This window comes from Salmo salar, chromosome 28 (assembly GCF_965601325.2).
Source record: "Salmo salar chromosome 28, fSalSal1, whole genome shotgun sequence".
Classification (NCBI taxonomy): domain Eukaryota; kingdom Metazoa; phylum Chordata; class Actinopteri; order Salmoniformes; family Salmonidae; genus Salmo; species Salmo salar.
Genome location: NC_138318.1, coordinates 12,422,030 through 12,436,939, shown reverse-complemented (window position 1 = coordinate 12,436,939; position 14,910 = coordinate 12,422,030). Strand labels below are relative to the sequence as shown.

General features: G+C 42.3%; 1 protein-coding gene across 4 annotated transcripts in view; it reads right to left on the bottom strand.

Moving 5' to 3' along the window:
* The window catches only part of ca10a (carbonic anhydrase 10 (inactive)a), a 321,449-nt gene that overhangs the window by 165,336 nt on the left and 141,203 nt on the right, over positions 1-14,910 (bottom strand). For all 4 annotated transcript variants that reach the window (XM_082970470.1, XM_045710262.2, XM_045710259.2 and 1 more), the window contains exon 3: positions 4,509-4,651. In XM_082970470.1, coding sequence (XP_082826596.1) covers positions 4,509-4,651 — 143 coding nt within the window. The remainder of the gene's footprint in view (positions 1-4,508; positions 4,652-14,910) is intronic.

The window sequence follows — 14,910 nt, the reverse complement described above, 5'->3', positions numbered from 1 at the left end:
GGACATGCTTAACCCCCAGCCATCCTACAATTTAAGATAGATGCCCTCAATCTCACACAAATTATCAAGGAACCTACCAGGTACAACCCTAAATTCGTAACCATGGGCACCCTATCATCCTGACCAACTTGCCCTCTAAATACACCTCTGCTGTCTTCAACCAGGATCTCAGCGATCACTGCCTCAATGCCTGTGTCAAACGACCATCCCTCATCACTGTCAAACACTCCCTAAAACACCTCAGTGAGCAGGCCTTTTTAATCGACCTGGCCCGGGTATCCTGGAAGGATATTGACCTCATCCCGTCAGTAGAGGATGCCTGGTTGCTCTTCAAAAGTGCTTTCCTCACCATCTTAACCTGTTAGGGCTAGGGGGCAGCATTTGCACGTCTGCATAAAAAAAATGTACCCGATTTAATCTGGTTACTAATCCTACCCAGTAACTAGAATATGCATATACTTATTATATATGGATAGAAAACACTCTAAAGTTTCTAAAACTGTTTGAATGGTGTCTGTGAGTATAACAGAACTCATTTGGCAGGCAAAACCCTGAGACATTTTCTGACAGGAAGTGGATACCTGATGTGTTGTATTACCTTTAAACCTATCCCATTGAAAAGCACAGGGGCTGAGGAATATTTTGGCACTTCCTATTGCTTCCACTAGATGTCACCAGCCTTTACAAAGTGTTTTGAGTCTTCTGGAGGGAGATCTGACCGAACAAGAGCCATGGAACGATGATGTCCCATTAGACACCTGGCGCGCGAGTTCATGTTGGGTACCCTCGTTCCAATACGTTATAAAAGAGTATGCATTCGTCCACCTTGAATATTATTCATGTTCTGGTTAAAAAAGGCCCTAATGATTTATGCTATACAACGTTTGACATGTTTGAACGAACGTAAATATATTTTTTCCCCTCGTTCATGACGAGAAGTCCGGCTGGCTTAGATCATGTGCTAACAAGATGGAGATTTTTGGACATAAATGATGAGCTTTTTTGAACAAAACTACATTCGTTATGGACCTGTGATACCTGGAAGTGACATCTGATGAAGAGAATCAAAGGTAATGGATTATTTACATAGTATTTTCGATTTTAGATCTCCCCAACATGACGTCTAGTCTGTATCGCAACGCGTATTTTTCTGGGCGCAGTGCTCAGATTATTGCAAAGTGTGATTTCCCAGTAAGGTTATTTTTAAATCTGGCAAGTTGATTGCGTTCAAGAGATGTAAATCTATAATTCTTTAAATGACAATATAATATTTTACCAATGTTTTCTAATTTTAATTATTTAATTTGTGACGCTGACTTGACTGCCGGTTATTGGAGGGAAACGATTTCCTCAACATCAATGCCATAGTAAAACGCTGTTTTTGGATATAAATATGAACTTGATAGAACTAAAAATGCATGCATTGTCTAACATAATGTCCTAGGAGTGTCATCTGATGGAGATTGTAAAAGGTTAGTGCATCATTTTAGCTGGTTTTATGGTTTTGGTGACCCTGTCTTTGAATCGACAAAACATTACACACAACTCTTGTAAATGTACTGTCCTAACATACTCTAAATTTATGCTTTCGCCGTAAAATCTTTTTGAAATCGTAAAACGTGGTTAGATTAAGGAGATGTTTATCTTTCAAAGGGTGTAAAATAGTTGTATGTTTGAAAAATTTGAATTTTGACATTTATTTGGATTCAAATTTGCCGCTCTTGAAATGCACCTGCTGTTGATGGAGTGCACCACGGGTGGCACGCTAGCGTCCCACCTAGCCCATAGAGGTTAAATAAGCATGCCCCATTCAAAAAATGTAGAACTAAGAACAGATAAAGCCCTTGGTTCACCCTAGACTTGACTGCTCTGGACCAGCACAAAAACATCCTGTGGCGTTCTGCATTAGCATCGAATAGTCCCCGCGATATGCAACTTTTCAGGTACATCGGGAACCAATATACTCAGTCAGTTAGGAGAGCCAAGGCTAGCTTTTTCAAACAGAAATTTGTTTCCTGTTGCACTAATTCCCAAAAGTTTTGGGACACTGTAAAGTCCATGGAGAATAAGAGCACCTCCTCCCAGCTGCCCACTGCACTGGGGATAGGAAACACTGTCACCACCGATAAATCTACGATAATCGAGAATACATTTTTCTACGGCTGGCCATGCTTTCCACCTGACTACCCCTACCCCGGCCAACATCTCAGCACCCCCTGCAACAACTTGCCCAAGCCCCCCCCCACTTCTCCTTCTCCTTCACCCAAATCCAGACAGCTGTTGTTCTGAAAGAGCTGCAAAATCTGGAAATCCTACAAATCAGCTGGGCTAAACAATCTAGACCCTCTCTTTATAAAATTATCCGCCAAAATTGTTGCAACCCCTATTACTAGTCTATTCAACCTCTATTTCGTATCGTCTGAGATCCCCAAAGATTGGAAAGCTGCTGCGGTCATCCCCCTCTTCAAAGGGGGAAACACTCTAGACCTAAACTGTTATAGACCTATATCCATCCTGCCCTGCCTTTCTAAAATCTTCGAGAGCCAAATTAACAAACAGATCACCGAACCACCGTACCTTCTCCACTATGCAATCTGGTTTCGGAGCTGGTCATGGGTGCACCTCAGCCACGCTCAAGGTCCTAAACGATATCATAACCGCCATCGATAAAAGACAGTACTGTGCAGCCGTCTTCATCGACCTGGCCAAGGCTTTCGACTCTGTCATTCACCGCATTCTTATCGGCAGACTCAATAGCCTTGGCTTCTCAAATGACCTCCTCACCTGGTTTACCAACTACTTCTCAGACAGAGTTCAGTGTGTCAAATCGGAGGGCCTGTTGTCCGGACCTGTGGCAGTCTCTATTGGGGTGCCACAGGGTTCAATTCTTGGGCGTACTCTTTTCTCTGTATTTATCAATGATGTTGCTCTTGCTGCTGGTGATTCTCTGATCCACCTCTACGCAGACGACACTATTTTGTATACATCAGACCCTTCTTTGGACACTGTGCTAACAAACCTCCAAAACGAGCTTCAACGCCATACAACACTCCTTCCGTGGCATGCTCTTCAACCAATTGCTGCTCGCACCCTCCCGCCCGACTAGCATCACTACTCTGGATGGTTCTGACCGAGAATATGGGGACAACTACAAATACCTACTGTAGGTGTCTGGTTAGACTGTAAACTCTCCTTCCAGACTCACATCAAGCATCTCCAATCCAAAATGAAATCTAGAATCGGCTTCCTATTTTGCAACAAAGCCTCCTTCACTCATGCTGCCAAACATACCCTCGTAAAACTAACTATCCTACCCATCCTTGACTTCGGCGATGCCATTTACAAAATAGCCTCCAACTCTCTACTCAGCAAACTGGATGTAGTCTATCACAGTGCCATCCGTTTTGTCACCAATGCCCCATATACTATCCACCACTGCGACCTGATTGCTCTCGTTGGCTGGCCCTCACTACATATTCGTCGTCGGACCCACTGACTCCAGGTCATCTATAAGTCTTTGCTAGGTAAAGCCCCACCTTATCTCAGCTCACTGGTCACCATAGCAACACAGACCCGTAGCACGCGCTCCAGCAGGTATATTTCACTGATCATCCCCAAAGCCAACACATCCTTTGGCCGCCTTTCCTTCTAGATCTCTGCTGCCAATGACTGGAACGAATTGCAAAAATCACTGAAGCTGGAGTCTTATATCTCCCTCTCTAACTTTAAGCATCAGCTGTCAGAGCAGCTTACCGATCACTGTATTGTGTTATTGACTGTACGTTTGTTTATGTGTAACTATGTGTTGTTGTTTTTGTCGCACTGCTTTGCTTTATCTTGGCCAGGTCGCAGTTGTTAATGAGAACTTGTTCTCAACTGGCCAACCTGGTTAAATAAAGGTGAAATAAATAAAATAAAATGAAAATACATGTATGTGGCTAATTCATATGTGTGTGTGTATGTGTGTATATGTTTATGCTGTTTTGTGGTTCTCCTTCACAACGGATTTCATATAAAATATCTATTTTGTCCTGTATAGGCCTCTATTCCAGTAACACATTACTGTGTTTGTGTTGTGTGTGTGAACCAATATGTATTATGGTAATATCCAACCAATGTAGAGTTGATTCCATAGATCCAATGCCATCTGTCTCTGTAAAAAACGAAACTGTGACAAACAACCGACTTTGTTCACCGGGATAAAAAAGTGAAGCGTTTAAGCCAGCAACATTGATCAGAGATCTGTACATGGCTAGTTGCCTAACAAACCATACAACAGCATTATAGAACCACACAATAGTCCCACAAACTCGAGGCTTCCCAAACAAAGCAGTGAGGAACCGACAATGCAGCGACATCCATCACCCCAGACAATAATGCTGGGTCTGAAATACCACCCTATTCTGGATGTAAAGCACTACTTTTGACCAGAGTTATGCACTATATAGGGAATAGGGTGCCATTTCGGACTCACACTCTGAGAGTACCATTGTTGAGTGTTTGTTTACCTTGCGTCCTCCCGTGTTGAGCCGGATGGGGGTGAGGAAGGGGTCAAAGATCATGTGGCTGGTCTCGATGTTGACGGGAGACTGCCTCTTCCCCACGGAGCACAGGTTCCAAGCTGAGTTCACTAGCCCCCAGAATGACGGCACTGCAACACACAAAGAAGTAGAGACAAAACGGTTAGCATGTGTTGCTAATGATGGCGATGCAATGGGTCAGAAGCGGTTAGCATGTGTAAACAATGGTATTGAAATACAAAGAGGTGCAACACAAAACGGTTAGCATGTGTTGCTAAAGAGATAAGAGCGGCTAAGGAGGGTTTTGTTGTGTCTTTGTTAGGACTACTCTATGGGGCTGTGAAGTAAATTATCGGTCCTATGGGAGAACATAGATTACACATGTAATAGGGACACGATAAGTTAGTACACACACACACAAAGACACACACAAAAACACACAAACACAAACAAACACACACAGTCGTGTTTGAACTATCAAGTTCCAATTTTTAATGTTACGTGCACAAGTACAGTGAAATGCCTTTCTTGCAAGCTCTAAACCCAATGCAGAAATCAATATCTATATAGCCTTCCCTGTAGCTCAGTTGGTAGAGCATGGTGTGGGTTCGATTCCAGCAAAGACAAAAAAAATGTATGAAATGAAATGTATGCATTCACTACTGTAAGTCGCTCTGGATAAGAGCGTCTGCTAAATGACTCAAATGTAAATGTAATGTACAGAAAAAAACAAAGTAGAACAAAATATTGACAAATTCAAATAAGAAGAACACGAGAAAGTAAGAAGCTATATACAGGGTCAGTTCCAATACCATATTTACAGTGAGGGGAAAAAAGTATTTGATCCCCTGCTGATGTTGTACGTTTGCCCACTCACAAAGAAATTATCAATTTATAATTTTAATGGTAGGTTTATTTGAACAGTGAGAGACAGAATAACAACAAAAAAATCCAGAAAAACGCATGTCAAAAATGTTATAAATTGATTTGCATTTTAATGAGGGAAATAAGTATTTGACCCCTCTGCAAAACACGACTTAGTACTTGGTGGCAAAACCCTTGTTGGCAATCACAGAGGTCAGATGTTTCTTGTAGTTGGCCACCAGGTTTGCACACATCTCAGGAGGGATTTTGTCCCACTCTTCTTTGCAGATCTTCTCCAAGTCATTAAGGTTTTGAGGCTGACGTTTGGCAACTCGAACCTTCAGATCCTTCCAAAGATTTTTTATGAGATTAAGGTCTGGAGACTGGCTAGGCCACTCCAAGACCTTAATGTGCTTCTTCTTGAGCCACTCTTTTGTTGCCCTGGCCGTGTGTTTTGGGTCATTGTCATGCTGGAATACCTATATACGACCCATTTTCAATGCCCTGGCTGAGGGAAGGAGGTTCTCACCCAAGATTTGATGGTACATGGCCCCGTCCATCGTCCCTTTGATGCGGTGAAGTTGTCCTGTCCCCCAAAGCATAATGTTTCCACCTCCATGTTTTACGGTGGGGATGGTGTTCTTGGGGTCATAGGCAGCATTCCTCCTCCTCCAAACACGGCAAGTTGAGTTGATGCCAAAGAGCTCCATTTTGGTCTCATCTTACCACAACACTTTTACCCAGTTGTCCTCTGAATCATTCAGATGTTCATTGGCAAACTTCAGATGGGCATGCAAATGTACTTTCTTGAGCAGGGGGACCTTGCGAGCTCTGCAGGATTTCAGTCCTTCACAGCGTAGTGTGTTACCAATTGTTTTCTTGGTGACTATGGTCCCAGCTGCCTTGAGATCATTGACAAGATCCTCCCGTGTAGTTCTGGGCTGATTCCTCACCGTTCTCATGATCATTGCAACTCCACGAGGTGAGATCTTGCATCGAGCCCCAGGCCGAGGGAGATTGACAGTTCTTTTGTGTTTCTTCCATTTGTGAATAATTGCACCAACTGTTGTCACCTTCTCACCAAGTTGCTTGGCGATGGTCTTGTAACCCATTCCAGCCTTGTGTAGGTCTACAATCTTGTCCCTGACATCCTTGGAGAGCTCTTTGGTCTTGGCCATGGTGGAGAGTTTGGAATCTGACTGATTGATTGCTTCTGTGGACAGGTGTATTTTATACAGGTAACAAACTGAGATTAGGAGCACTCCCTTTAAGAGTGTGCTCCTAATCTCAGCTCGTTACCTGTATAAAAGACACCTGGGAGCCAGAAATCTTTCTGATTGAGAGGGGGTCAAATACTTATTTCCCTCATTAAATGCAAATCAATTTATAACATTTTGGACATGCATTTTTCTGGATTTTTTGGATGTTATTCTGTCTCTCACTGTTCAAATAAACCTACCATTAAAATTATAGACTGATCATTTCTTTGTCAGTGGGCAAACGTACAAAATAAGCATTGGGATCAAATACTTTTTTCCCTCACTATACAATGTGGAGGGATACTGGAGTGGTAGAGATAGATATGTACAATACAGGTGTAAGGTCACTAGCTATCATGATGTATGATATACAGAGTAGCAGCAGCATATTGTATATGATGAATGTATGTGTTTGTGTGTGTGTGTGTGTGTGTGTGTGTGTGTGTGTGTGTGTGTGTGTGTGTGTGGTGTCAGTATAAATGTGTGTGCATGTTATGTTTGTGTAAGTAAATTAAGTGTCTGTCTGTCTGTCTGTCTGTCTGTCTGTCTGTCTGTCTGTCTGTCTGTCTGTCTGTCTGTCTGTCTGTCTGTCTGTCTGTCTGTCTGTCTGTCTGTCTGTCTGTCTGTCTGTCTGTCTGTCTGTCTGTGCGTCCTGTATGTAGAGTCCTGGGAGTGTGCATAGAGTCAGTGCAAAAAATCTAGGGTCAACTCAGATAGTCTGTGGAGCCATTTTGTTGGCTATTTAGCAGTCTTATGGCTTGGGGATAGAAGCCGTTCAGGAGCCTGTTGGTGTCAGACTTGATGCACCGGTAACGCTTGCCGTGCGGAAGCAGAGAGAACAGTCTATATCTTGGGTGACTAGAGTCGTTAAAGGGATATTTGGTGATTTTGGCAACTTCGCCAGAGTCAGATGACCGTATGGATACCGTTTGCATGGCTCTGAGTCCAGTATGAAGGAAATTAGAGGTAGTTTCATGAGCAAATGCTAACTAGCTAACTAGCATGCTAGCAGATCCCCATAAACTTCCAGTTATTGCGCTAATACTATTTAGCAGTTATGACAGCGCTAGTTAGCTACTTCCTTAAAACCGCAAGCAGAGACATAAAATGGTATCCACAAGTTCATCTGACTATGGGGAAGTAGATAAAGGGCCTCATTGTCAAAAAAATTCCGGACCTTCCTTTCACACCGCCTGATATAGAGGTCCTGGATGGCAGGAAGTTCGGCCCCAGTGGTGTACTGGGCTGTCTGTACCACCCTCTGTAGCGCCATACGATCGAAGGCAATGCTGTTGCCATTCCAAGGCAAGCAGTGATGCAGCCAGCCAAGATGCTCTCAATGGTGCAGCTGTAGAACTTTTTGAGGATGTATGTAGGTCACCCAGAAGAACCCCAAGCAGCAAATGGAAATGAGCAGTTACATCATCCAGGCTTAATCAGAACAAAGTTAGCAAACTCTAGCATCATCAGATAGCACTGCTGTAAGACTGGCAGGACACAGTGACACAGTGAGTGGATGACACTACTGGGAAAGTGCTATCTCTATATTAATCTCCCTCTCCCTCTCTCTCTCTCTACATATCTCCCTCTCCCTTGCTATCTCTTTCTATTTCTCCCCACTGGTGTCTTATATAAGACTTGGCCACTGACGACAGGAACTCTCATCCTCTGCAGAGGGAAGGATGTCTTCATCATTTCTAGCATTTCACACGGATTAACACATTTCCGCTTAGAATCACAACCAGGATTCCGTTTAGAATCACATAAGGAACTCCACAAGGAAGTAGAAATATAGTTTTTACTCTGTGAATTCCACTATTTGGAAGGTTTGCCGAGATCGGTGTGGCCTGCACAGAGCCCTGACCTCAACCCCATCGAACACCTTTGGGATGAATTGGAACGTCGTCTGCGAGCCAGGCCTAATCGCCCAACATCAGTGCCGACCTCCCTAATGTTCTAGTGGCTGAATGGAAGCATGTCCCCGCAGCAATATTACAACATCTAGTAGAAAGCCTTCCCAGAAGAGTGGAGGCTGTTAATGCAGCAAAGGGGGGATCAACTCCATATTAATGCTCATGATTTTGGAATGAGATGTTTGACAAGCAGGTGTCCACATAGTATATTTCAATAACACCTCCAAGATAATTTGCAAATGTGGCGGATCAAAGATGACTCTCGCTGTTAAGTACAGAAATATGAAGTCGAGTCAGCATTTCTAACCCTAGAGCAGTGGTCACCAACCCTTTTTAAGTCAAGAACACTTTCTGAGTCAAAATGTAAGTTGAGATCTTAAGCCTATGCAACAATAACCAATTGAAAACAGATCTGAAGCAATGAGGTTTGTGCAGTAGATTATAGGCCCAATACATTATCGCTGCATATTGGCTATGCTTGAATTTCCCTGCCAACGTTTTGTTCTTATCAGATCATTTTGAATGTATAAACAGTCGGAAGCTTACATACACCTGAGCCAAATACATTTAAACTCAGTTTTAAATGATTCCTGACATTTAATCCTAGTAAAAATTCCCTGTCTTTGGTCAGTTAGGATCACCACTTTATTTTAGAGAATGTGAAATGTCAGAGTAATAGTAGAAAGAATGATTTATTTCAGCATTTATTTATTTCATCCCATTACCAGTTGGTCAGAAGATTACATACACTCAATTGGTATTTGGTAGCATTTCCTTTGTTTAACTTGGGTCAAACGTTTCGGGTAGCCTTCCACAAGCTTCCCACAATAAGATGGGGGAATTTTGGCCCATTCCTCCTGACAGAGCTGGTGTAACTGAGTCAGGTTTGTAGGCCTCCTCGCTCGCACACGCCTTTTCAGTTCTGCCAACACATTTTCTATAGGATTGAGGTCAGAGTTTTGTGATGGCCACTCCAATACCTTGACTTTGATGTCCTTAAGCCATTTTGCCACAACTTTGGAAGTATGCTTGGGGTCATTGTCCATTTGGAAGACCCATTTGCGACCAAGCTTTAACTTCCTTACTGATGTCTTGAGATGTTGCTTCAATATAGCCACATCATTTTCCTGCCTCATGATGCCATCTACTTTGTGAAGTGCACCAGTCCCTCCTGCAGCAAAGCACCCCCACAACATGATGCTGCCACCCCCATGCTTCACGGTTGGGATGGTGTTCTTTGGCTTGCAAGCCTCCCCCTTTTTCCTCCAAACATAACGATGGTCATTATGGGCAAACAGTTCTATTTTTGTTTCATCAGACCAGAGGACATTTCTCCAAAAGTACAATCTTTGTGCCCATGTGCAGTTGCAAACCTTAGTCTGGCTTTTTTATGGTGGTTTTGGAGCGGTGGCTTCTTCCTTGCTGAGCAGCCTTTCAGGTTATGTTGATATAGGACTCATTTTACTGTGGATATAGGTACTTTTGTACCTGTTTTCTCCAGCATCTTCACAAGGTCCTTTGCTGTTGTTCTGGGATTGATTTGCACTTTTCGCACCAAAGTACGTTCATCTCTAGGAGACAGAACGCGTCTCCTTCTTGAGCGGTATGACGGCTGCGTGGTCCCATGGTGTTTATACTTGAGTAATATTGTTTGTACAGATGAACATGGTACATTCAGGTGTTTGGAAATTGCTCCCAAGGATGAACCAGACTTGTGGAGGTCTACATTTATTTTTCTGAGGTCTTGGCTGATTTCTTTTCATTTTCCCGTGATGTCAATCAAAGACGCACTGAGTTTGAAGGTAGGCCATGAAATACAACCACAGGTACACCTCTAATTGACTCAAATGATGTCAATTAGCCTATCAGAAGCTTCTAAAGCCATGAATCTTCCAAGCTGTTTAACCTGTTGAGTATAGGGGGCAGTATTTTCACGGCAGGATGAAAAACGTACCCAAATTAAACTGCCTCCTACTCAGACTCAGAAGGTAGGATATGCATATTATTAGTAGATTTGTATAGAAACCACTCTGAAGTTTCTAAAACTGTTTGAATGATGTCTGTGAGTATAACAGAACTCATATGGCAGGCAAAAACCTGAGAAAAATCCAACCAGGAAGTTTGACCTCACATGGTTGTAGTCATTTCAAATGATGTTCTATCTAAACTACAGTGTCTGTGATGTATATTGCACTTCCTAAGGCTTCCACTAGATGTCAACCGTCATTAGAACCTTGTTTGAGGCGTCTACAATACCATTTGATTGAATAATACCCGGAACAGTAAGTGGTCGACCTGGTGTCATTGACTTATCTCGTGCGCACTCACGTAGGGCTAGCCATTTTTATTTTTCTTCTGTAATGAATCTGCTATTGTCCGGTTGGAATATTATCGGAATTCTACGTTAAAAACACCCTAAAGATTGATTTTGAACATGGTTCGACATGTTTCTACAAACGCTGAGGGAACTTTATAACTTTTCGTCGACGGTGGATAGATGCATTTTGGAATGGTGATCTGGACGCGCCATCAAAACGGATTTATTTCGACATAAATTATGGACTTTATCGAACAAATGAACATTTCTTGTGGAAGTGGGAGAGCTTCCGAGTGCATTCAGCCAAAGATCAGCAAAGGTAAGATAATATTTTTAACATATTTCAGCTTTTTGTGGATGCAAAAAAAGTCTGGATGGCTAACTGAATAGCTTGGGGCTCAGTACTCAGAATATTGAACAATGTGCTTTCTCCGTAAAGTTCTTTTGAAATCTGACAAAGCGGTTGCATAAAGGAATAGGTCATCTATACTTCTTTTATTAATTGTTATATATTTTGTCAACGTTTATGATGAGTATTTCTGTAAATGATGGTGCCCATTCACCGGAAATTTTGGGGTGAACACAATGTCCTAGGAGTGTCATCTGATGAAGATCGTCAAAGGTTAGTGCATAATTTTAGCTGGTTTTGTGCTTTTGGATGGCTAACCTTGCTTGGAAAATGGGTGTCCTTGCTAGGAAAATGGCTGTGTTGTTGTTTTTTTTGCTGTGGTGGTATCCTAACATAATCTAATGTTTTGCTTTCGCTGTAAAGCCTTTTTGAAATCGGACAACGTGGTTGGATTCAGGAGAGGTTTATCTTTCAAATGGTGTAAAATAGTCGTATGTTTGAGAAAATTGAATTGTGGTATTTTAGTTGATTTTGTATTTCGCGCCATGCGATCCCATTGGCTGTTGGCTAGGGGTTCCGCTGGCGGAACGCCTAGATGTAAGAAGTTAAAGGCACAGTCAACTTAGTGTATGTAAACTTCTGACACACTCGAACTGTGATACAGTAAGTTATAAGTGAAATAATCTGTCTGTAAACAATTGTTGGAAAAATGACTTGTGTCATGCACACAGTAGGTTTCCTAACCGATTTGCCAAAACTATAGTTTGTTAACTTCTTTGGGATAGGGGGCGGTATTTTGATGTCCGGATGAAAAGCGTGCCCAAAGTAAACTGTCTGCTACTCAGGCCCAGAAGCTAGGATATGCATATAATTGCATAAAAATTTGGATATAAAACACTCTAAAGTTTCTAAAACTGTTAAAATAATGTCTGTGAGTATAACAGAACTGAAATGGCAGGCGAAACCCCGAGGACAAACCATAAAAAATAAAAAAATCAGCATACCACTGATTTCAATGGCTGGCACTTTTATAATAGGGCGAAATCGTCCCCGATTGCAGTTCCTAGGGCTTCCACTAGATGTCAACAGTCTTTAGAAAGAGTTTCAGGCTGGTTTTTGGTAAAATGAGGGAGAAGATGTAGTTTTTCTAAGTGGCTCCCATTTTGGCTGTAGTGTTTCCAAGCGTATGGCCGATAGAGCGTGTTCTTTTTGTTTATCTCCGGGAAAGACAATAACGATTCTTTGTCTTAAATTGTATCGTTTATTTGCGTATTAGGGTATCTAAGGATTGATTATAAACGTTGATTGACTTATTTGGATAAGTTTATTGGTAACGTTTGGGATTCATTTTGTATGCATTTTGAAGGAGGGAAACCGAGTGGATTATTGACTGAAGCGCGCCAGCTAAACTGAGTTTTTATGGATATAAAGAAGGACTTTATCGAACAAAAGGACCATTTGTAATGTAACTGTGACCTTTTGGAGTGCCAACAGAAGAAGATCTTCAAAGTTAAGGCATATATTATATCACTATTTCTGACTTTCGTGTCGCAACTCGTTGGTTGAAAATGATTTGTTATGCATTTCTGTGCTGGGCGCTGTCCTCAGATAATCGCATGGTTTGCTTTCGCGGTAAAGCCTTTTTGAAATCTGACACGGCGGCTGGATTAACAACAAGTTAAACTTTATTTTGATGTATTGCACTTGTGATTTCATGAAAGTTAAATATTTATAGTCATTTAATTTGAATTTCGCGCTCTACAATTTCACTGGATGTTGGCCAGATGGGACGCTAGCGTCCCAATGATCCGCAAGAAGTTAATAAGAAATTGGTGGAGTGGTTGAAAAATGTGTTTAATTGACTCCAACCTAAGTGTATGTAAACTTCCGACATCAACTGTATACATTTTTTTATTAGGTATATGACCACACTGGTAATAGACAAGTTGTGATATTACTTGTGAGGCACAGCTAAGTGAGCATAATAATTTGCTCCTTTTTATTTTTGCTGGACTGATGGCCTACATCTGATGATCAGTCTGAGGGGAGGGAGCAGCGGTGAGGCTGCCTCTCACCCGCCCCTCTGCCTTCCTTCTCTCCGCTAAGGAAAAGAGAACACAGTCTTCCAACTGATGACGAAACTCAAGTCGCACTGCATTATTTCTGCCTCATACACCAATTCATGTTCTTACTCCTATGACTAGAGAAAGTGAAATATTCCCCGATATTAAAAAAGACTCAAGGCTCCAATAATTACAACACAAGCTTATCGAAACACTTTGCTACTCATTCATTGCAGCTGCAGTGCTGGTTGTAGCGTGAGTGGAAGTAGGGAGAACACACATTTTATGGCTTATAAAGGTGTTGACAAAGTGTTGACAGTGAATAACAATTTAAACATGAACTTACACATAAAAACAGCAGCTCTGCTGTATTCATTGAGTCTCTCTCTAGTCATGGTTGTTCAAGTTTTTAAATCTCAGTATCAACTTTGCTGTGCGTTCGAGTTAACAGCTCGAGGAAACTGTGCAGACAGTGATCTGAGATATCTGATTGGCCAGCTGTAGGCCTATAGCTGCAATTGATTTGGTGTCTGGGCTTGCCGTGTAGGCAGAGTTGTACCTTCAGACACATGAAATAGTTCAAAATGGGAACACCTTGGCTTCCCGGCACAAGGGCTGCTGAATGAAGTGCACCTACCGCAAACAGCGCAACATTTTAAAAAAGCTTTAGCGTTGGGTTTTTTACAGAAATGTTTGGTGATCAACCAGGAATGTCTTGGGAGATCGACCAGTCGATCACAATCAATTGGTTGGTAACCACTGCCCTCGAGGGACCACTCACATTGCTCACTATCATGTCTGGTAGAGCAGCAATACATCATGGCTATGATTCTCCTCATCTCTTTGGAAAAAGGTGGTGCTGAATTTGACATTTTTGATGTCTCATGGTGAAAGGGAACTTCATTCTGAGGCATAATCCACTTTCCATGTGTATCTTGGAAAGTTTCCAAACATACAGTACAGCAGCTGTTGGTCACTGTCGTCATGTCGTCATGTTCAGAAACTTGGAAAGAGGAGAGTGGTGGAGGGTTGACATGTTATTAATGGTGGCACAACTAGGGCTGGCACAATTACAGTGTAGTTGTGTAACAGGCGATTATGGATGAAGACCGTCATGAAAATAAAATAACAGTCTTAACCGGGGTTTGTTTTGTTTGTGGAACAAACAGCTGACTGAAGATGGACGGTCGGGCATTTGTGTGGTTGAGTCCTTTTTCTGCGGTTACATGGACTCTTTCTTTACATGATGAAACGGTGTTGCTAATTGCTGAAACAAGCAAAGTGTTGTGGCAAACGAGTCTTTGGTTGCCTCGGTAACACCCCCCTTCCTCCAGTTTTTTGTTGTTGTTGCAATTTAAACGATTATAACGGTGACCGTGGTCATTAGGCTGACCAATAACCGTCATCCAAAATTCCATGACCGTCACAGCCCAAGGCACAACTATAACCGTAAGAGCATTCAAGTATCAAACCCAGGACTTATGTGTGAATCAAGACAGTGCTGGCTGACAAGACCGCATTGGCAGCGTTGGCTGAGCTAAAGCCCATGTACAACCCCAGAGTGGTTCATTGAAACGGCTTCTCCTGCACCTGCTCAACTCACTGAACACCCTATGGACTCGGAC